Raw genomic sequence first — 23,333 nt, forward strand, 5'->3', positions numbered from 1 at the left:
GATGTGTGTGGCCGTGTGGATGCATGGCTGGGTCTGTGGATGGTTCATGGGTGGATCTGTGAGCACAAGGCTGGGTCGAGATGTGTAAACAGGCTCTGCCGCGCCCACAACAGGTGTTGAGAAAACTCCCACCCGTAGGATGGACCAGATAAGCCCCTGAATGGAGAGCTTGCTTGCTGTGGCACAGGAAGCGCAGCCCGTGTGGGGAGCAGCATGGGGGCTCGCCCCAAGGCAGAGTTTCCTTAGGGCGCTGGAATGCCCAACTTTGAGAGGTAGTGAGGTTCCTGTCGCCGGGGGCATCCAAGGGCATTCAAGCAGAGAATGGGCCGCCACTTCCTCAGAGTGCCGTGGAAGACTCCTGCGGCAGGTCGGGGCCTGCTGCGGTGGTGTCTGATACCAAGGAGAGAGAATTTGGGTTCTGAGGCCCGCAGGAGGCCGTGGCCTCTGTCGAAGCCCAGCTTCCTTTCGGAGAGAAAGTTCTTTGCTGGTGTAGGGGCCAGACGAGCATGCAGCTGCTATCCCCACTGTGGGAATCGGGCTGGAATCCGCAGCAAAATTCCCCATCCTGCACAGGCCAGGGCCAGGCCCAGAACAAGGCTTTGACCCGGAGACCCGGGCAGGCCTGGCTCCAGCCTCCCTGACCTTCTGTGGGCAGGCCCTCCCTGAGCCTCGGGTCCCTCGAGGAGGAGATGGGAGCCCCGGCGGCCGCTGGGCAGCAGCTGTGTATGGGATCTGGGCCCACCTGCTCTTGGGGGCTCCCTGGGGGCTGTGGGTGGGAAGAAGTCGTGAGTCACTGTCCCTGGGGGCTTCGCCTGGGAAGCCCCCACTGACCGCTGTGGGCTGGACCTGGGAGCAGCTGGCAGGGGGCGAGGGCGGGGCACTCCATCCAGCGGGGGTCCCTTCCGGAAACAGCTGGGACCCGACCAGACCCCACAGGGGCTGAGGGGAGCCCGCCCTGCGTCCCTTCTCTGGCCCACGGGGGCCAGGAGAGCTGGTGATAAAATCGCCTCCGTCAGGCAGACGGGAGAATGAGTGAGTGAGTCCTGGACCCGTGCTCAGGGCTCCGTGAGGCTGGGGTGGGGTGGCTGGGGGACTGAGGCCAAGGAGGGGCCAGGCACCCCCGGGTCATCTCACAGCGAGGGGTGGACCCCGGCCAGACGGAGACCCCCAAAGCGGGTGGCCGTGCGCCCAGGGAAGTGGCCAGCCGCGTCTTTGTTCCCCATCCACCCAGGCTTCCTCTGGTAGCCGGGGCAGACAGCCCCCTCGTCCTGGCCGCGGTGGGCAGGGCCGTGGCGGGCGGGTGTTGGGTTGAGGCCTCTGGGGAGCTGACGAAGGATGCGAACCGCCCTCGCCTCCCGCCCACCTCCCTCCCCGTCCCAGGCCGGCCTCTGGACCGAGGGCCAGCCCAGGGCTCTGGGTGGACGCCCCTCACCCGGCCCGCCCAGTGACTCACTGCTCCCCTGGCCCAGGGCCACCGCCGGCTCCTGGCAGGAGGCGAGGAGAGCGAGGTTGTGCCGGAGGAGCCGCCGCGGGGTCGGTGTGCGGGTGTGTGAGCCCCGCTCGGCAGGGAGGGGCTGGAGCCGTGCGAGGCGGGAGGCTGGGACCTGCGGGGGTCCGAGACGGCCGTCCCTTCCCCGTGCTCCGGGCCTTTTCTGTCTCCCTCCCACCATGGAGAAGGAAGTGACCTGAGAGCCAGCCCCCCGGCCGGAGCCGCCCGGGGCTGGAGGGCAGCACCGTGGGCCCCCGGCTGCCCGCTCCCCACTCGCCAGGCATGAAGGGCGGCAGTGGCGTGTGGGGCCTCATGTGGAAATACTGCATCTCCGTGAGGACCCTCAGGTACCGGGGGACGGGCGAGTCGACGCAGCAGAGCCCGGCCGTGGTCAGCGGGCGGGGGCGAGCGGGCACTGGCTGGCCCGCTTCTGTTGGCTCTGGGAGGTCCAGGGCAGCCCAGCCCGAGGGCTGGAGGCAGGACGGGTCCCCCGGCGCCCTCCTCCAGGGCTCTGGGGTGCCCGGGTGCCCTGCAGGACGCCAGGCAGGCTCGGTGTGGCTGGCAGCCTCCCCAGCGGGCACTTGCCACAGCACGCTGGATGCAGTGGGGGCCCCAGGCCCTGTCCCCAGCCCCCTTGACTGTCTCCCCGGGTGAGATGCGCTCAGCACTCAGCGGAGGACTGCTTGCCCCCGTGGGCCACGTGCGGCCCCCCGTGCTGAGCCTGCACTCGGGCCCCAGGCCCCCGTTTCACTGGTCTTGGTGGGTGACGCGGCCTCACCTCTCCAGCCAAAGGTTCCCACCTGCAGATCCTAGAGACTTAGCGGGAGGGCTGAGGGAGGGAGCAGTGGCGGGGCTTGGCTCCCAGCCAGCACAGGGTAAGCTGACTCCCCCCCTCCGCCAGCTGCAGGGTGCCCGGAACCAGGTGTGATGGGGGTGGAGACTGCGGAGCGTGGGCGCTTCCCCCCCCTCCCCAGCCTGTCCCGGCCCCACCCCGCCCCCGGGGCTTGGTTCCAGCCTCCACAGCTGCTGAAGGGGCTCAGAGCTGGAGCAGCCAGGGGGCTCGTGTGACCTCAGACAAGGCTGGGCTCTGGGGCTATAGGGGTTGGGCAAGACTTTGAGACCCCGCCTATTTGGATAACACCTTGGGGCATATTTTTTACTGTAAGGGGAGGTTTTAGGAAGAATAAGGGGTGGGAAGATCCCCCATCTTTCTTCCCACCCTCATTACCTGGCATGTAAACTATATAAACTCTCCCTTGCTTCTTCCCTCCCTTCCTGCCTTCTTTCCTTCCCCAAATACTTGTGACCACTTAGATGAAATGCCTACAATAAAATAAACAATAAAATGTCAGGATCAAGAAAAGCACGGTTTAGGATATTATGACTTGGCAGGGGAAAAAAAAGCAGAGCAGGAGAGAGATGTGCAGGATCCTGGGGTCCTTTTGTGGAGATGAAAATGGTTGACCTTCCCAGCAGCCAAGGGGAAAAGGGAAAGCCAGCCTCCCCGGTCTCTCTCACTGTGAGAAGCCAGCGTGTCAAGGACCTTGGTTGTCTGTGCTGCTAGGGGAGAGTGTGTGGGAGCCCTGGGCCCCACCCTGAGTGGACGGGAGGGTGAGAGCCATTGCAGGGCCAGGCTGAGGGCAGACAGTGAGGGCTGAGACTTCTCTTGGGTGGGGAGGCTGGCTGGCTGTGGGAGCAGAGCGAGGAAAGCTCCCCCCAGTGTGAGTCAGCAGCTGCCTGTCCCTCCTCAGCCCCTGGGACAGACCTCCCCGGGCGGGCACCTTGGAGGCCGGGCCAGGCAGAGGGCGAGTCCCTGCGCGCCCTTCCCTGTGGCCGCAGCGGGGTTTTCCTATGTCCTGTTCTCTCCCGTGGTTTCCGGGGACTGGCACTTGGGAAAACTCAGGGCTTGTTTACAGGATGCGGTGGGCCCAGGCCTTGCGGTGGGTACTGCCTGCCAGGGCCTCATGCCAGGGCCTCACCCCTGGAGAGGAGCGGCCCCCCCTCAGTCCCTCGTCTTCCAGGTGGGGGTCATCGCACAGCCACCCAGGGCTTGGGGGACTCGGTCAGTGCCCCTGGTGTTTGTGGGCACTGCTGGCCGGCAGTGACAGAGGACCAGCTCTAGCGGGGTGTGGGCACGACAGTTGGCACTGGCTTTGCTCCAAAGCCCCACTGAGTGCCTGTACGTACAGGGCGCTGTGTGGTTACTTGGGAGGATAGGCCTGGAGGCTGGGGGGCCACGGGGGGCTTCAGGCTCCAGCAGACGCGCTCTGGTCTCTGGGCCCACACCCCACTTGTTTGGGGAGCCCCCAAGAGAGCCAAGACCATGCCCTGAGAGAGACAGACGGACAGAGGGGGCCAGCCCGCACTGGGGTGGGGGGATCCCAGCCCCCGGGCCGCGGGGGGAGAGCTGAATCAGCAGGCGGGCGGGGTGGGCGGCGGCCACAGGGACAGACTGCGGGGCTGCGATGGACGCGCATACTTTCCCACTTGCGTCTTCAGATTCCGCGCCTCGTGCGCCTGTCGCCCTGGCTGGGCAGCTCACATCTGGAGAAGCGCGAGGTGTGTGGGGAGCAGGCTGCCCAGCCAGGCCTGGCCCCCCGCCAGCGCTTCGGGGGCTGCAGGCAGGGTCCCGGGGCCTCGGGCTGAGGTTGCTGAGCGGGGCCCCCAGGCTCGGGGCGAGACGGACATAACTCCGGGGAGCGGGGTGCAGAGCCCCCCCGGCCCGCGGCGGTGGGCGTCAGATGCGCAGCCGCTGGCCGGCTGCTGAGCGTCTCTGGCCCCATTCCTCGCCTGTTAGATGGGGGGTGGTTCCAGCAGGGCAGGCTTCTTGGGGCAATCCTGAGGGGGTCCCCGTCAGCACCGGAGGCTGGTGACACGGTGTGGGAAGTCCAGGCTCGTAACTCGGGGCACCCTCCCAGCCACCGCAGAGTCTGGAAGCAGCTCAGCCCGTTCTATCTCGTAAGTGACTTTTAGGGTTGTTCTGAGATTAAATGGATCGGAGCCTGTGGGCCTGCAGGCGGGGCAGGGGGGTGTGTGTGTGTGTGCATGCGCGTGTGTGTCACAGGTCAGGCAGGAAAATCACTTGTGCATCTGGCATTACTTGGGGAGCGAGAGATCGGTTTCTGCCCTGGGGGAGCCAGTGGGGCATTTGAGCTGCTGTGGAGGTGGGGGGTGTTGGAGCTGCCGGTTAGGGGGCGGGGAACAGGGCAGCCCCTTTGGGGCGTAGGCTGAGGATGGGGCGGTGAGGAGCCTGGCCGAGCAGACCCCGCCCCCGGCATCTGGGATGGAGTGCTGGGGCGCAGCTGGCAGCCGGGCCCCGGGGGCGTCTCGGGAGCGTCCCCGACAGTGAGCCGTCCAAGGCCCCTGCGCGGGGCCTGTGTGGACACCTCACGGGCGGGGGCTCGCAGCCTACACACCAGCCCCTCCTGACCCCCCTTCTCTGGGCAGCAGGGGCGGGAGATCTGAGCTGCCCCTCTGAGCTCACGCAGACCCTCAGGCTTCAGAGCCCCTGAGCCTCAGCCCTGCCATCTTCCCTCCCCTTCCCGTTTCCCCCACGGAGTCTCTGTGCAGGACTTGAAGACCTACTCAGTGCCTGGTGTCTACCCTGGGAGGGACACTGTCTGCCCCCCCAACCACCGCCGGGGTCAGAGGAGGCGCCAGGGCCCTGAGGATCTCGCGTTGTTAGTTTCCTGTGGGGTCACTGGGGGCCCTTCTTGGTGAGGCAGCTCTCACCCTCAGGGAGCTGAGTGGGGAGGTGGCAGAGGGGGGCACAGGCCTCCCCAGCAGGTGCGGAAAGCCGGAGCACCTACTGTGCGCTGGGCCCCCAGCAGTGAGGACGCAGACGGCCGGGTCTCACGGGGCTGGAGCTGAACAATAAATAAACAGATGAAGACGTCTTCAGACAGGGACTCGGGGAAGAGGGTGAGACTGGGGGGAGTGATGGAGCAGCCGGGCAGAAGGGGCCATGTGACCTGGTGGTCCAGAGAGGCCTCCCCAAGTGCCCTTCAGCTGAAGAGCAGGCCCATCCCTGCAGCGGAATGTTGTCAGCCGTAAAAAGGGAGGACACGCTGGTACACGCTGTGACATGGACAAACCTTGAGAATCGCAGATGGAGGGACAGGGGCCGGTCGCGCAAGGCCACAGTGTCTGGTTCCACTTACACAAACGTCCACAGGAGGCGAGTCCGCTGATCCAAGAATACACGAGCGCTTGTCCAGGCTGGGGTGGGACGCAGAGGGACTGCCTAACGGGTGTTTCTTTCTGGGATGATGAAAATATTCCAGCCTCAGATGGTGGTGATGTTTGCACAACTCTAAAATACACTGAAAGCATTGACTTGCTTGCTTTATTTTTTGAATTTTCATTTTGGCTGCACCGCGAGGCATGTGCCCTCCTAGTTCTCAGGGATTGAAGCCTCGAGGCGCTGAGCCTAGCCCTGGAGCCCCCAGGGAAGGCCTGTGAACAGCACACTTTAAATGGGCGAATGTTACGGAACGTGAGTTCTATCTCAGCGAAACTGTTTTTAAAACAAGACAGAGGAAAGAAACACCTGGGTTAGGGGGTGGCCTAGAGCTGAGAGTGGCAGGAAGGAGCAAACTCAGCAAGTGCCAACGCCCTGAGCGGGAGCACGGTGGGAGGGGACGGAGTTGGGGATGGATGTGCCGTCTGCAGGGCCCCGGATCAGGTCGAGGACTTCAGAGTCGGCTGAGACAAGGCAGGGCACGAAGCAGGATAAAGCTGCAACTGTGCTTTCTGTGTCAAAACAAGCAGGCTGCCGCGAGGAAACGAGATTGGGGGGGGTGGCACGGTGTGGGCTGGGGGGGCTGGCGAGAGCAGTCAGAGATGGCCAGGGGGCTGCCCCAGGGGACAGACTGCCCCATGGGGGACGACCTCCTGGAGGAGGGGATCTGGGCACGGCCTCCAGGAGTGGGGGATGGGCCGGGCAGTGACTGGGGGTAGCCAGGGGCTCTGCAGGTGGGGGACCGGGAGCTGAGTGCGAGGAGGCCTTGGGGGGCCCACCCGACCACAAGGAGGCCAGCTGACCGCCCCACCCCTGGTCCCCTGTGGGCCAGAGCAGCTTTACGACTAAGCAGGGCAGAGTCCGCCAGGCCACCTGTCGTCTGCCTTTGTCCTGCCTGCCCAGGCTGGCCCGCAGCGAGAGGGTCAGTGCCGAGTGGCTGGAGACCCAGCCGGGCCCCTGCGCTTCTGAACAAAGCGGCCTCGAGGAAACTCGAGTGGCCCCTGAAATGCGATCAGCCTCGAGAGCCTGGCCAGCAGGAAGCTGTATTATTCATTGAGCGGAGCCCCTGGGGCCTGCCTGGTCTCCGGCCACCTGCACGGCCCAGACCTGGACGGAGCACCCCCAGGGCAGTGTCCGGCTGGGCTGAGGGCGGCCGGGCCGAGGGTGCCCGGGGCGTGGTTTCCTGGATGCGGGCTGAGCCAGGAGGAAGTGGGACTTCAGACGGAGGCAGGCGGCCTGCAGCTGGCGCCCCGGGGCCACGGACGCAGGCAGGGCGCAGGAAGACTGCCGCCCTCTCCCCAGGGACTGTGAGTACACCCCCACCTGCCCCAGGGGGCAGGGACAGGGGCTCGGGCACCCAGGGGACCCGCGCGGGCACCGGCCGTCCTGGGGCAGCGGCCGGGAGGAGGGCCTCTCGCGCCCCCCCACCAGGGCTTTGGGCTGCTTCCTGGGACTGTTTTCTGCCCCCGCTTCTCCGCACCTGGACAAGGTGGCATGGTCGGTGGCCCTGGTGTTTCCCACAGCGGCCCGGAAGGGCGGTCACAGCTGCAGGAGGGAAGTTCGCTGGCTTCCCCGGCGGTGAGACCCGCCCCATGGCCTGGAGGGGGGCGATGGCCAGAGCCCCTCAGCTCACCCAGGCCGGGGTTCTCTGCCTGGGGCCCCACGACCCCCCCTGAGAGAGAGAGACTCTGGGCCATGCCCATTTCACAACCCAGTCAACTGAGGCCCCAGAGGCCCCGTGTGTGGTGGGTGGAGCCCCCATCCCCTGGGGAACACACGCTCGGGGCACTCGTAGGCTGCGGCAAGGGGGCAGAGGACGTCCCCAGGCTCCGGGACCTGGGTTTCCTATCCACCCATAAGTCCACTGGGGTCCGCTTTGTCCTGAGTGGGCTCTGCCCCGGGGATGCCCCGCCCGCCCCACCCACAACCGTGGCTTTTTTCTGAACTGGTCCAGCGTGGAGCCGTGAGGCTGGAGGGACCGGGGACAGTCCCACTGATGGGGGCTGCTCTGTGTGCGCAACAGCAGCTCGGCGAGGCACGGGTGCAGTCCCTCAGGAAATCCCCGGGTGAGGTGGGACTGGCCACCTGGCCCTCAGGGAGATTCCCCGCCCCGTGCAGCCGTCCCCCCTGGTGACCTGAGAATGTGTGTGCAGCGTCCCAGGCCGGGGGACCTGGGGTTTGGACCCAGAGCGAACCCCAGCCCCCAGTGTGTGGCACCGCCGTCTGCGGGGGGCAGGGGTCAGTGCTCCCGTGATGACCCATCACTGGGTCCACTTCTTCCTTTGCAGGCGGTTGGACTCCAGTCCTGAGGAGGGGGTCTCCACCCCACAGGCCCCCTGGAGCCCGCACTGGGGTGGGGGACGCACGGCTGAGGGGTGAGCTCCATCCAGGGCTGCCCTCTGAGCCAGGGCCGACAAAGGCTCCCCCTGACGCAGCCACAGGGCTGCCCACTGACCCCCTGGGCCAGGGGCCGCGGCGGGATCCCGGCGGTCAGGCTGCTCAGGGCCCAGGGCTCCGGCCGCAGCTTGTCAGGCACAACCTGCCTTTGTCGGGTGCCAAGGTACAGAGGGGGGGCCTGGCCAGGCAGATGGACACCGGGTGGCAGAGGATCAACGTCCTGAGGGCAGGCAGGAGGGGGTGATCCGGGCCGGGACAGCAGGGCCTGGGTGGGCGCTGTGGTTGGCTCTCGGGGAGGACCCTGGGCGGGCGCTGTGGTTAGCTCTCAGGAAGCCTCGGACAAGCTGCTTCCCCTCCCGAACCGCCCATCCTCGCCTGCCCCGCAGGCCCTAGAGTTGTGAGCTGAGGCCCCTGCCACTCCACACTCTCTCAGGACCTTGTGGGTCCCTAAACCCAAGCATTCCACAAACACTTATTGAGCGCCTACCGTGAGCCAAGCACTATGTCGTCTCTGTCTGAAAGGGTCGAACAAACCGGGTTAAAAGGCACAGGAGGGGGTGAATGGCAGGGGAGGGGGGCGGCCACTGGGGCAAATGTGGCTTATTTTCACAGTTGCGTGGGGCCCGTTTGACACAAAGCCGCCGGCAGGCCCAATTCACGACCACCTCATGGGTGTCAGAGCTCAGGGACAAGCGGAGCTGAAGCATCATGCAGTAGGTAGACCGAGGGCGATTGGAAGAGCAGGCGGCGGGCAGAGGGCCACAGCGGAGCGGCCTGTGGGGGCCCGGGGCCCTGAGCTGCGCGGCGCAGGCTGTGGGGAGCCGTGCGGGACGTCCCGCCGTTCCCTCTCTGAAAGTTCCCAAAGTCCCCAGACCGAGTCCCCACTGTCATGTGACCTCCTTAGCCCAGTTCTGCTAAAACAGGGCCTCAGGCTCAGCCCTCCTTCCTGCTGACCCTCTGAGGCAGCGGGTCACCGCTGTGTAGATGTCTGGGTCTGTCAGCCCTGGCTCTGCACCCCACCCACGCGGGCCTGGTCTACTCTGCTTTCTCTGCTTCGCAGTCACCAGAAAAGTTCAGGTTGGTGAGGGTACCTTCCCTGCACACCCTGAAGAGTCCGAACCCTTGGGGAGTTTTTCCCCGGAGGCCTGGACACTCATTTGCAAGTGACACTTTCCCCTAAGGGCTTCCCCAATAGCTCAGTTGGCAAAGAATCCACCTGCAATGCAGGAGACCCCGTTCGATTCCTGGGTTGGGAAGATCTGCTATAAAGGGATAGGCTACCCACTCCAGTATTCTTGGGCTTCCCTGGTGGCTCAGCTGGTAAAGAATCTGCCAGCAATGTGGGAGACCTGGGTTGGATCCCTGGCTTGGGAAGATCCCCTGGAGAAGGGCAAGGCTACCCACTCCAATATTCTGGCCTGGAGAATTCCATGGACTGTATAGTCCATGGGGTGGCAAAGAGTCAGACACAACTGAGCAACTTTCACTTCACTTCACTTTCCCCTGGAGCGTGGCCTGGGTGGGACACAGAGACCATGGAGCTGCCAGGCCCCCACCCCACACTGTCCCCTGGATACCTGCCGGCCTCATTGTGTTTGGAACCCCTTTTGTTTGGAAAGAGCCAGGGCTACGTAGAACCCCAGCGTCAGAGAGCCAGAGCATGTGGGCCTTCAGACCCCTGCTCAGAAACAAGGCCACAGTCATAGCAGGAAGACTGGCCAGGCGTGGGCACACTGTGTCTGGAGCTCCAGGTGGCCCCCAGGCTGGGACCCAGGTCCACTGGGCAGCGTATCTGCAGACCGTCGGCCAGGTGCAGGCAGGAAGGAGGGTCCACACCGCTGCCTTCACTCCCTGAGTCCCGTGAGTGTGGGCCAGGCCACCCTGAGGCGCCCTCTGACCTTCACCAAGAGTCTGTGGAGGAGTGGTCATCAGCCTCCTTCGATGGATGAGCATAGCAGCGCCCAGAAATCAGTGTAACCTCGCCTGCCTCTAGCACAGCGGTGAGACACCAAGGCCGGCAGAGCAGAGTGCCTGGGCTGCACCCAGAGGGCTGCGCGGGGCGCTGGGTTGTGGCCAGGCAGCAGAAGCAGGCTGAGGGCCCAGACGTCCGTGTGAACCCCTCTCTGCAGCTTTCTCGGGCATGTGCTCGTGGGTGTCTCGGGTCAGCTCACCAGGCTTCCCAGTAGAGGCACTCTCGTTGCAGGTGGCAGAAAAATTGGGCTCAAACAGGCTTATCTCAAAAGGGGCTTTTCCAACTAATGGAACTGAAAAGTCTGGGGTAATGGCTTCAGGAATGGCTGGACCCAGGAGTTCAGTTTATGGACAGGATTTGGACTTTTCCACTCTCTCTTTGCTTTCCTCTCTGCTGGCTTCGCGTTGGCCTTCTCCATGTGGGTGCCTGGCACGTATGGGGAGTGCTGCCCGACCCCGTGATGGGCCAGCTGCAGGGCCAGGCGGTGGTGGCCTCAAGCTGCTTCTGGCACGTTGTTTACAGTGCCCTGGGGCAGAGGGGACAGGAAAGAGGAAGTTAGGACACCGGCAGTTAGAGCCGACCGGGGGTGAGCTCCAAGGCCTGTGGGAGCCCCAAGGAGCAGCGATGGAGTTTATATCCAGACAGCTTCCCCCGAGGCTTCCTGGAGGAGGCGGCAGCTGAGCTAAACTTTGAGGGCCTGGAGTTGACCTGGGGAGTGAGACGCGAGAGAGCAGGAGCCCTGTGGCTCATCCTGGGGCTCAGGCCAGCTCAGAACCTGCACGCAGCAGGGCGAGGGGGCTGTGCCCGGCTCCTGGGGCACCTGCCCAGGGCCCAGAGGTCAGAACAGCTCCCTGAGGGTGAGAAGGACGGGGTGCCAGGGCCTACAAGTGGGTGAAAGGTGGCCCGGCTTCCAGGCCGTGAGGACAGGGAGGAAAAGAGCACTGAGTGAGCACCTACTGTGTGCCCATAACTTTCTGTTGCCCCGTCCCGGCCACACCACGGCCTGGAGGTTCCCCGTCCCCTCTTTGCAGAGGAGGAGCGGCTGCTGGATCGAAACAAGTCTTTTCCAAGTCAGCCGTCTTTCCCCACAAAGGCAGAAGGTGCACCTCGCCCGTCGGCCAGGATCAGCAGCCTCTGCTCTACCGGCAAGAGACTGCAGGCTGTCCCTGGCCGCGGCGCATGGGGAAGTCACCACGTTCAAAACAGTTGTGTGTTGAAACACCTTCCCAGCAGCAGGCTGACCACCAGGCCTCCCATCACACCAGCAGCAAGCAGTCAACGTGAAACCCAGGGCCTGTGAAACGGCTGCATCAGAGCTGGGCACGGCGGCGACTCGTGAACCCAGAGGCCCGCACGCCGCAGTGGCTACGGACGGCCGCCTGCTCCGAGCAGCCAGGACACCAGCTTGGCTCTGAATCTTAAAAGTGATGTTTTTTTGTTTTTTTGTTTTGGCCAGGCTGAGTCGTCGTTGCTTTGCGCAGGTTTCTCTACCTGCAGCCGGCGGGGGTTACTCTTGGCTGCGGGTGCGGGCTTCTCAGTGCCGCGGTTTCTCTTGTTGCGGAGCATGGGTGCAGGCTTCTCAGTGCCGAGGTTTCTCTTGTTGCGGAGCGTGGGTTCTGGGTGCTCCAGCTTCAGTGGGTGCGGCTCGCGGGCTCTGGAGCGCAGGCTCAGTCGCAGTGGCTCATGGGCTTAGCTGCTCCACAGCATCTGGAATCTTCCTGGAACAGGGATCAGACCAGTGTCCCCTGCATTCGCAGGCAGATTCTTATCCACTGTTCCACCAGGGAAGTCCTTCAACAGCGAATTTTTAAAGCCCTTCTCAGTTCAGTTCAGTTCAGTCGCTCAGTCATGTCCGACTCTGCGACCCCATGAATCGCAGCACGCCAGGCCTCCCAGTCCACTCCCAGAGTTCACTAAAACTCACATCTGCTGAGTCAGTGATGCCATCCAGCCATCTCATCCTCTGTCATCCCCTTCTCCTCCTGCCCCCAATCCCTCTCAGCATCAGAGTCTTTTCCAATGAGTCAACTCTTCGCATGAGGTGGCCAAAGTACTGGAATTTCAGCTTTAGCATCAGTCCTTCCAATGAACACCCAGGGCTGATCTCCTTTAGGATGGACTGGTTGGATCTCCTTGCAGTCCAAGGGACTCTCAAGAGTCTTCTCCAACACCGCAGTTCAAAAGCATCAATTCTTCGGCGCTCAGCCTTCTTCACAGTCCAACTCTCACATCCACACATGACCACTGGAAAAACCATGGCCTTGACTAGATGGACCTTTGTTGGCAAAGTAATGTCTCTGCTTTTGAATATGCTATCTAGGTTGGTCATAACTTTCCTTCTAAGGAGTAAGCGTCTTTTAATTTCACGGCTGCAATCACCATCTGCAGTGATTTTGGAGCCCCCAAAAATAAAGTCTGACACTGTTTCCACTGTTTACCCATCTATTTCCCATAAAGTGATGGGACCAGATGCCATGATCTTCATTTTCTGAATGTTGAGCTTTAAGCCAACTTTTTCACTCTCCTCTTTCACTTTCATCAAGAGGCTTTTGAGTTCCTCTTCACTTTCTGTCATAAGGGCGGTGTCATCTGCATATCTGAGGTTATTGATATATCTCCTGGCAATCCTGATTCCAGCTTGTGCTTCTTTCAGCCCAGCGTTTCTCATGATGTACTCTGCATAGAAGTTAAATAAGCAGGGTGACAATGTACAGCCTTGACGTACTCCTTTTCCTATTTGGAACTGGTCTATTGTTCCATAGCTGCCCCTAAAGCGTGTTCACTTGGCAGAGATAAGCCAGAGTAGGGGCAGGGAGGTGGTGGGTCGGCGCCCGGCCCCCATGTGGGTGGCTGTGACTCCCTGGGCAGCCCCTGTGCCTCTCTGAGCCTCAGTTTCCTCCTCTGCAAACTGTGGACCGCATTTTCCAAAGCGAGGGTTAAATCACGCTGTACGTGGCATGTCCACGTGTGGTGACGCTGCAGCGACTCCATGAATGTCAGTGGTTGCGTGGCGTGAAACGGCTGTTCTCAGTGTGATTATAATATTGTTATTTCTTAATTTTTAATAGTCCTTTGGCCGTGACAGATCCCAGCTGTGGTACGCAGGGTCTTCCATCTTCCTTGTGGCACGCGGGACCTTTAATTGCGAGATCTTCCCTGTAGCTCAGATGGTAAAGAATCTGCCTGAAACGTGGGAGACCCCAGGTTCGATCCCTGGGTCGGGAAGATCCTCTGGAGAAATGGAATGGCTACCCACTCCAGTGTTCTTGCCTGGAGAATTCCATGGACAGAGGAGCCTGGCAGGCCGCAGTCCATGGGGTGGCAGAGTCGGACACGACTGAGCGGCTGACAGGCCAACGCTGCCCCAGCTGTAGCAGGTGAACTGTTGGTTGCTGCGCGTGGCTGCTAGTTCCCTGACCAGGGGTCGAACCCAGGTCTCCCGCACTGCAGGAGGATTCTTCACCATCTGAGGCACCCGGGAAGAAGCTTTGTCCTGCAGAAAGGGGAGTATTTAGGAGAGGGTTCCAGAGCAGCGTCTGAGCCTGGTCCGGAGTGTGTGTAGAGCCCGGTGGGTGGAGAAGGCCAGGCGGCGGGCGGGATCTGTCGGTGTGCCCGGGCAGCCGCAGTCAGTGCTGGGCAGCGTGGGGTCTGGGCGGCATGAGAGCCGGATCGGGCCCAAAAAGGCAGGTGGGGGGCCAGAGGCCCCAGGGCTGTGCTGTCTGTGAGCGGGGAGGTTGGAGTAACCAGTGTTCTTTTGGTTGCAAGTGATGAAAGCAAATGAAAAACCCAGGCTGGCTTGAGCGGAAGGGCAGCTTTCTTGCCTTCAATTTCTAAAACAGACAGGGCTTCAGGTACAGTTTGATTCAGGAGCTCAAAGCGTGTGTCAGAGACACGGGTGTCTTTCTCCCTTCTTTCACAGCTTCACCCTCAGGCAGTCTCTGCTCGTGGGGGCCCCCGGTTCCAGGTTTCCAGTAGTCTGTTAATGATCCCCGCAGAAACGGTTCCGACAAGTCGCAGAGGAGCCTTGGGTCACAGGCTCATGCCTGGGCCAGTCGCTTTGGCGAGAGGGTGGGGTACTCAAGTTAGGGATGGAGTCCATGGACACAAGATGGACTTAAGAGTGGAGGACGGGATCCCCAGAGAAAACGGGGGCCCCCCAGCTGGGCTGGGCAGGCGCAGTCTCCCAGCACCCCTGCCGTGATCTGATAAGACGCTCCAGGCGCTGTGCTCAGCAACCTGACCTGCGTCACCCCTTCCTGTCGGCCCCGTTAAGATCCCCATTCTGCAGGTGAGAAAACCAAGGCCCGGGGAGTCACAGCCACCTGCCCAAGTTCACACCATGAACAGAGGGCCCTCGAATCACCATGACCCCAAAGCCCAGGCCCTTAACCGTCTGGCACACTGCCTCACGGTGATGAGAGCTCGGGTGGAAGAGGACACCTGGGGACCTCGTATGGAGGACGGGGTGCAGGGGGCAGGCAGGAAGCGGGGCCACACAGGCGGAGAGGAGGGCGGCCCTGGGGGTCGCAGCTGTGGTGGGGTCCACACGCTGGCAGCCGGGCTGGCCTGTGGGAAACCACACAGCCCTGTGTGAGTAGCTGTCCCTCCTGCTTTCTGCTCCGGGCGTCTTAGCAGGAGGATGCGAGGCATGAGGTTGCATTCATGCTCCCACTGCGGGCACAGGGGCACTTCCGGGGAATTTCCGGAGGAAGTGGTTGAAGGGAGGTGACCACCTGCCTGGCACAGGGCCAGGGAGGGGAGCGGGCCAGATGGGGAAACAGCCGCTCTCCACTTCCCTTTTCAGCCCTGAGACTTCCCAGGCGAGAGGCCCGCCTCCCTGATGACATCACAGCAGGTCAGAGGTCAACCCACGCACAGCCTCCTTGCACAGAGGGGAAACCAAGGCGGTGTGGGCACAGCGGTCAGCCCCTGGAGAAGTCTGGCAGCCTGAGTGCCAGTCCTCGATGCCGCTGCCTTGCTGTGTGACCTCGTCAAGCCTCAGTACTCAGTTTTACATCTACAGAGTGGGCCTAAGATGGCCTCCCACAGAGGACAAGAGAAAAGGGCTTGAAGGCCTGGCACCTGTAGATGCCAGTGAATACAGGCCACGACGACTCCTTCCTGCGCCTGCTGAGCTCAGGGGGAGAGCAGCTGAGACCCCGCGGCCCGCTCTCTGCGGGCCAAGATGTGAGGCCTTGGGCGAGTCACCGCGCTTCTCTGGGCCTCAGTTGCCTTATCTGGGAAATGGGATCTTCCCTGGATGTCTCTTTCCCGCTGGGCGGTGAGGCGTCCCCTCCCCTCACAGCTTCCCTTCCTGCCGGCCCAGCACCCGCAGCATGCAGGCTCTGCTCACGCCCTGAGCGGTCAGGCCAAGGTCCCTGGTGCCCCCTCTCAGGTGGCAAGTGGCCGCCAGCGGGCGCCCCCACGCTCTGTCATCTGGGTGATCAAGCGGCCATGGGCGGTCATGGGAGGAGGGCCCAGTGGTGCCTCTGGAGGCTGAGCCTTTGCTGAAAGCGCCCTGGGCCTCTTCTGGGGGTCCACCTGCCGCCATCCTCACTGCAGTGGGCGCTGGGTCAGCACCCCCCGCATGGTGTGGCCGTCTCCTGCCACCTGCCCCTCAGGCCAGGCGGGGAGCGTCTGCAGGGTGTCACTGCCCGCAGGGTGAGGACCTCCAGAAGCTGGATCCGGAGGATGGCAGTCGGGCCGGGCGACTCGGACAAGCGTCTTTGCTCCTGAGTCTGTTCTGTTGTCGTTCAGCCGCTCAGTCGTGTCTGCCTTTTTGGACCCCGTGGACTAAAGCATGGCAGGCCTCCCTGTCCATCACTGTCTCCTGGAGTCTGCCCAAGTTCACGTCCGTCGAATCGGTGACGCCATCCAACCATCTCATCCTCGGTCGCCCCAAGTCTGCCTGCTCCCCTGTAAGAGGGGAGAAAGACGCCCACCCACGGTGAGGGCTTTGTAACCCTGAACTGGAAGCACAACAGGGAGAGTTTGGGCTGCAGTGGGGTGGGTCCAGCCGGGTCAGAGCCCAGCTCCGTGCAGGCCGCGGGCTTTCCCAAAGGCTGCCTCCCTCCCACCCGCTCAGGCCTCTGCTCTTTTTAAAGGGCAGATCAGTTCCCTGGGGCCCCGGACCCTGCTGGTGGGCCCCCCCTCCAGAGAATGCTTGAGGGCTGGGTTCTGCCTCCCATGGTGGCCCATGCTGGGCCCCAAGCTCTGACAGCCCGGGGCAGCCGCCCTAGGGATCAGTGTGCTGATTCGTGTTTCATTTCATGACTGCTGTGTGACAGGCCACCCCAAAGGCTGTAGCCCCAACGGCATGGGCGACCATGCCCAGGCCGGCCCGCTGGGGCCCCTGGGCTCCCTGGAAAGTCCCAGGTGGCCCCACTCACTCGTCTGTGGTTATTAGGCTGGGACACCTTGCTGCCCACCCGTCGGTGGCCTCCGGTGGGCAGCTGGCATATTTGGCATCCAAGAGGGCAGAGATGGAGCCCAGGTATGCTGATGTAGGGAATTTGTGGCCACACCTTGCAGTTGCAGAGTATGTGTCCTTAGGATTTTGCCGGTTTCTTGCTTACAAGGGTAGGGGTCACGGCTTCAAGTTCTAAAGTCATTGTTTATAGAGTCAGAAACTAGCCGGTAAAACTCCCCCTGAAGACCCCTTACGTTGCTGTGGCTTGCAGAGCCCCTGGTTCGGTGCCCGCCCTGCGGGGATCTCAGTGCCCACGGTGGGGTGAATCCCTGGGCCACACCGGACGGGGGACCCCCTGTCCCAGCTGGGGATAGAGGGGTTCCCAGCTGACCTGCTCACCTCCTGCGTTGGCTCCGTTCTGTGTTTCCCGTAAACCTCTAGAAGTCACACTGCCCAGCACAGTGGCCGCTGGCCATGGGTGGCTACTCAAGTCTCAACTAGTGAAAATGAAATTGTTAAAGAAGTCAGCCCCCCAGCTAGCCCTGTTCCGAGCGCCCAGTGGCCTCGTGGCTAGGAAGTCCCCTCGGCCCAGCCCCCACCTTCGAGGTCACCCTGGCCCCGTGCTGGCCGCTCGGGACTCAGCGCCATCCCTGTCACCTCGAGAAGCTCCTGATCTGCTGGGGGCAGAAGGGCCGGAAGCACCCAGTCCCAGAGTGGGAACATGGCCCCTGGAGACTGCTGAGCGGCGAGCCCTAGGGCCCCCTCGCCCCCCAGCCCTGTCCTCCCTGCAGGAGCAGGTGCAGCCGGGGAGGAGGCAAGGGGGGACGGGTGGGAGCCAGGGGGCACTCCATGTGCACTTCCCAGCTTTTCTAGAACGGGGAGCATGCCTTTTCATCACCCCAATGCCCACATCCTCCCCCACTTTTGCACAGGAGGGTTAGTGTCCATGGCTGAAAACCCACAGCTAGCCTCAAGAACCCGCTTTAGAGGAGCGTGAAGTCTGTGAGTTTTATTCACAGCGCAGCATCTGTTTTGGTTTGAAAGGTGTTAACGTGTGAAGCGTAATATTTGTTTGGTCCACCGGTGGTGTTGGGTGTGTATATGGGATGCAAGATCCCCTAAAATAACTCAGCCCCGCCCCGCTGCCTGAGAAGTGATGGTACCTCCAGGAACGGACCTCCCTGGGCAGTGCCCAGGGAGCAGGGGTGGGGGACCACCTGATGGGGTCTCCACGCGGCAGCATGTTTGGGTTTTTGGTGGGAGGGGAGTGAGGTGCCCCCTTCATGTCCTGGCCCCCGTCCCTGCCTCCCTGCACACAGGCAGCCTGCAGGTCCCCAAGCCACCCAGTCTGCTGCTCGGAGGGGGCCCGGCCCGTCTGCCCGTCCGTCCAGGCCCCGGGCCCCGGTGTTCGGGAGCCTCTTTGCTGTGTGGGGACACAGACAGTGTGGGGGACAGAGAAGATTCACGGCCTTCCCCTGCTACAGACCCCCGCCCCACCTGGCACACAGAAGGTGCTCAGTACATATCACTGGGTGGGCAGATGCCCCCAACAGCCCCTGGGCTCTGGCTGTGTCTTCTCTCTGGGGATTCCCCAGGAGTGCAAGGAGACGGACACCGCCATGGGAGGCGTGTTCACAGCATTGTCCATGCCTTTTCTCCTCTGGGAGCCACGGCTTTATTCTCAGTGGTATTCAAGTCCCACTCAATATTTTTACGTGTAGATTCATTGAGTTATTTTGAAACAATTTCAGTCCTGAAGACACTTGGAAGAATTGAAAAAAAAAAAAAAATCTTCCATGCACCTTTCACCCAACTTCATCATAAGTAACATTTCACCAAATTTCACTCTTTCGCAAAGACTTTTTTCTCTCAGAACTATTTGAGAGGTCATCACAGACTTGCAGCCCAATGACCTTTACTCCTGAATAAGGCTTCAGCTTGCGTTTCCTAAGAGCAAGGACGTTCTCTTATGTAACTGTGATCCAGTAGCCAAATTCATGAGACAAGGTTCTCGGATCTAAAATACACTTTAAAGGGACTTCCCTGGTGGTTCAGTGGGTAGGACTGCACTGCAGGGGGCTGTGTTCCATCCCTGGTCGGGTCGCTAAGATCCCACATACTGCACGCAGTGCCGCCAAAAAGATTTGTAAAAATACAATTCACAGTCATGTTTCACCAGTCATCCAAGTGATGGCAAGTCTTTTTTTCCAATCTCCGATCTTGCATCTCTTTTGAAGCTTTACCAAGGTTTAATTTATGCACCATAAAATTCACTCGTGTGAAGTGTACAATGTAATGATTATTAGTGTATTTACAGAGCTCTGTAACTGTCGGCACAATTTCATTTTAAATAATTTCAAATTGTCTTGAAAAGAAACCTCGTGTCTTTTTTCCATCACTGTCTTGTCCCGCTCCAGTCCCCCAAAATCACTAACCCTTCTGTCTATAAATTAGCCTTTCTGAGCGTTTCATATGATGGCGTCACACAGTAAATGGCCTTTGTCACCGGCTTCTTCCGCTGAGCCTGTCCAGGTTTCAGCCTTGCTGTAGCAGGGGTCAGGACATCACCCCTTCTTAGCCATGCTCTTGTAGAGACAGACCGCATGTAGTTTATCTGCTGACCACAGCTGAGGAACATTTGGGTTGCTTCCACCTTTCGAGTATTGTGAGTATGCTGCTGGGGACATTACTGTATGCTTTTATACTCTAAATACAAGTCTCTGTCTGGTTTTAATGATTTGCAGATATTTTCCTCCAGTCTGTGGCTTGTCTTTTGTTGTGTTAGTTTCAGATGTACAGCAAAGTGATTCATATATATACATATATACTTCTTAAGATTCTTTTGCATTGTAGATTATTACAAGATATTGAGTATCGTTTCCTGTGCTTTATAGTAGGTCCTTGTTGGTTATCTGTTTTATATTGGTCGTGCCTTTTGAAGTGAAGTGCAAAAATCTTGGAAAAGTCCAAATGATCATGTTTTTGTTTTACATCTTAGGTCTTTGAGGTCATATCTGAGAATCATTGCCTAATTCAAGGTCAGAAAGATTTCCGCCCATGTTTTCTTCTAGGAGTTTTATAACTGTAACGCTCACATTCAGATCTTTGATCATTTTGAGGTAATGTTTGTGTATAATGGGAAGCGAGGGACCAAATGCGGCACTTTTTCCGGGTGGATAACCAGCTGTCTCCGTGCTGTCTATTGCAGAAACTGTTCTGTCCTATGAATTGCCTTGTCAAAAACCCTTTGACCATAGAGAGTAGCGGTGGGGAGAAAAATTTTTTAAAAACCCTTTGGCCATAATACGATACTGTTTTAAATGTTATTTGTAAAAATGCATTTGGCTGCATCGGGTCTTAATTGCAGCACGCAGGACCGTTGTACCGCCATGAGGGTCTCTCATCAGGGCGCACAGACATTCTGAGTCACTCCGTGGCATGCAGGGTCTTAGTTCCCCAGCCAGGGATCGAACCCGTGTCCCCTGCTTTGGAAGGCGGATTCTCAACCACTGTCAGGGAAGCCCCCTAAATGTTACCTTCGTGAAGGTGAAGACCTTCCCCCATTTAACAAAAGTGTATGCAGACCACTGGGGCGACTCTGAACGCTGAGCTCTGCTGCCTGGGTTCCGCGGCTGCTTTTCCTGCTGTGTTTTTGGACTCGTAGCCAAAGGGCCCCTGTGGTGAATTTACACGCTGAATTGTCATCATGGAGCTCTGGCTGCAGTCCATGGGGTCGCTAAGGGTTGGACACAACTGAATGTCTTCACTTTCACTTTTCACTTTCATGCATTGGAGAAGGAAATGGCAACCCACTCCAGTGTTCTAGCCTGGAGAATCCCAGGGATGGGGGAGCCTGCTGGGCTGCCATCTATGGGGTCACACAGAGTCGGACACGACTGAAGCAACTTAGCAGCAGCAGCAGCTCTGGGTGCGGTGTTCCTCCAAGTGTGCTCTGATGAACCTCGCAAACTGCCTTCTTAGGTGTCCACCCGTTCTGTTTTTTTTTTTTTTTTTTTGAAAGATATTTACCTATTTGGTCATGCCAGGTCTTGGTTGCAGGACAGGGACCCTCCATCTGCACTGCTGCACGTGGAATCTCTAGCTGTAGCGTGTGGACTCTTAGCCACTGGACCACCAGGGAAGTCCCTCCACTGGTTCTGAAGTTTGAGAAGCCCTTAATATAGAGCCATTTCTCAGACAGGAAAGTAGAGGCCCGTAGAAAGAAAGTGATGTATCCAAAGCCGTGCATCTGGGAGGGCCTACAAGCCCACACAGAGGCCGTGAGGAGCAAGTAAGAGCCACTTCGGAAGTCATTCAGCCCCCAGCCTCCCTTGTAAGATGGACAGAGCATCATCACGCCTCTCAGAAGCACAAGCAGTAGACACAGTAGGCAGAGGGTCCAGCTCAGAGCCCGCCTGACTCAGCGAGGGCACCGTGTGTGAGGCTGTGCCCGCCATCTGGCCCCGCGCCTGGGTCCCCGTCCTCCGGGGCACGCCCTCTGCCCAGCAGAGCAGCATCAAAGGCCCCTCCCAGCTCCAGCCATCCCCCACCGAATCCGCCTCACTGTCCCCAGCGCTTAGCCACTGACTGGGCACAGCTCTGTCGCAGGCCCTGTGCCAGTCGATGCTGGCAACACAGAGAGGATTCCACTGCCATCCGCACCATCGGGAACTGTGGGCAGCAAACAGACTCGCTAACTGATGCTTAGAAGACAGCGTGGCAGTGGTTATTTGTATTGTTAATAGCCAGCGGTTCTTGAATTGCTCTGTGTGTGAGCCAAGATGTTTAGAGGAGGTGACATTTTTGCAGCTGGATCTAAAGGCTGGGTTCGGGCTTCAGCTAACAGGCAAAAAACATTCATTAAAAATTTTGGCCAATTTGGCTTGGGGAGGGCTAGAAGGATGAATAGAGGCCAGAAAGTGCAGAACCGTGACTGTCCAGCCGAAGAGCATCATCATGGTTCGGTGGGTGACAGGGTCACAGATTACTGGGTGAGTGGCTCAGTGTCCCCGCAGGAAGCATTGCTCCACCAACCTCCCCCCGCCCCCCGCCATCTCCACCCTACACACGGGCCGGGTGCCTGGTCCTCTGTCCGTGCCCCTAGGAACAGATCTCCAACCCTGACCCATGGGCCTGTTGCCAGGGCTGATCTGGAGAGGAAATGTGAACCCTGAGTTTCCGGCAGGGCACTGCAGGTGGGAGAAGGAGCAGGGAAGGGCACAGCGGCCAACCTGGAGGGGCTGCGGGCCGAGGCGGCAGACCCCCCGCCCCCGTTCCCACAGCCCACGGCCAGGGGCCCCACCTCCTGGCAGCATTCCACGTCAGGCTGGCTCTTCCAGCCAGAAGGTTCTCGGGCTGACGTGACATCAGAGCTGCAAGGAGCCTGGGCACTTGCCTTGCCCTGGGCTTCCTGTCTGCTCCATGAAGGGGCCCTCAAGGCTCAGAGGATGACGATCGTCCCCAGGGAGTCAGCCCCAGCCCGGGTCAGAGCAAGCCTCTCGACTCCCTGTGCAGTCTCAGAAATGATTCTTCTTAGAACATTCTTTTTTAGTTGCATGTAGTCCATGCAGAAGAAGGAAATGGCAGCCCACTCCAGTGTTCTTGCCTGGAGAATCCCAGGGACGGGGAGCCTGGTGGGCTGCCGTCTATGGGATCGCACAGAGTCGGACACGACTAAAGTCACTAACACAGCACACACGTGCAGAGAGCACAAAAGATATTTAAAAGGAACATTTCGGTGAAAAGCCAGTTTCTTTCCCCCTCAGCCCCCAATGTCCCTGCTCTTTCCCAGGACACCGGTGTACCAGTGTCTGGAGCATCTTGGCCAGAGATAACATGTCCACACGGCAGCATGCACTCTGTACCCCTTTCTTATGAGAAACAGCCACGCCCCACACCCTGTAGTGCTCCTTGCTTTTTCCACTTACAGAAAAGTCTGACACTTGGAGACTGTTCCTTGTCAGTCACGTACAGAAGGGCATCTGCTTTGACTGATGCGCAGGTTTCTGCCGCCCGGATGTATCGCGACAGTCGTCTGTCGAGCAACCCTTCACTGGTGCAGTCAGTTCAGTTCGGTTGCTCAGTCGTGTCCGACTCTTTGCGACCCCATGGACTGCAGCAGGCCAGGCCTCCCTGTCCATCACCAACTCCTGGAGCTTGCTCAGACTCACAGCCATCGCATCGGTGAGGCCATCCAACCATGTCATCCTCTGTCGTCCCCTTTCCCTCCTACCTTCAATCTTTCCCAGCATCAGGGTCTTTCATTGGTGCACTTGTAGGTAATAAGATTCCAATGATTTGTATTCACTTTAAAGGCAGTTGCTTAATTTTTTAAAGGCATGTAAAGAAGAAGATTTAATTAGCCCATGAGCCTGCGCCTATGTGCAGATAATCCCTGGTGACTTTTTAAAAATCAACTAACTCTCAGTTGTTGCTATCGTTTAGTTTCTCAGTCGTGTCCAACTCTTTGCGACCCCATCAGCTGTAGCCCGGCAGCCTCATCTGTCCATGGGATTTTCCAGGCATGAATACTAGAGTGGGTTGCCATTTCCTTCTCCAGAGGATCTTCCTGACCCAGGGATCGAACCTGCATCTCCTGCCTTGGCAGGCAGATTTTTTACCAATGAGCCACCAGGGAAGCCCTCAGGATAAAGATATAAAATGAAAAGGAAAAGCTCCTCCCTCTCCCATTCCACACATCCTCCCAAAAGGCTGCCATCAATAACAGGTTGTTTGGGTGTGTGGGTATCCTTTCAGGAAGGAGAAGTAGGAAATGTCAGTACACATACGTGTCTAACCTTTCACAGTGCACACAAGAGGGACTGCA

At 59.8% G+C, this 23,333-nt stretch overlaps 1 protein-coding gene across 2 annotated transcripts in view; it reads left to right on the forward strand.

Annotated features, from left to right (window-relative positions):
* Positions 1–1,527: 1,527 nt before the first annotated feature.
* The window catches only part of IQSEC1 (IQ motif and Sec7 domain ArfGEF 1), a 99,063-nt gene continuing 77,257 nt past the window's right edge, over positions 1,528–23,333 (forward strand). The window contains exon 1 of one of the 2 annotated variants that reach the window (XM_055557241.1): positions 1,528–1,836. In XM_055557241.1, coding sequence (XP_055413216.1) covers positions 1,772–1,836 — 65 coding nt within the window. In that variant the 5' untranslated portion in view covers positions 1,528–1,771. Of the gene's footprint in view, positions 1,837–6,971; positions 7,037–23,333 lie in introns of those variants that run through there. The other variant, XM_055557247.1, reaches the window with a different exon arrangement.

The sequence above is a fragment of the Bubalus kerabau genome, chromosome 20 (assembly GCF_029407905.1).
Source record: "Bubalus kerabau isolate K-KA32 ecotype Philippines breed swamp buffalo chromosome 20, PCC_UOA_SB_1v2, whole genome shotgun sequence".
NCBI lineage: Eukaryota > Metazoa > Chordata > Mammalia > Artiodactyla > Bovidae > Bubalus > Bubalus kerabau.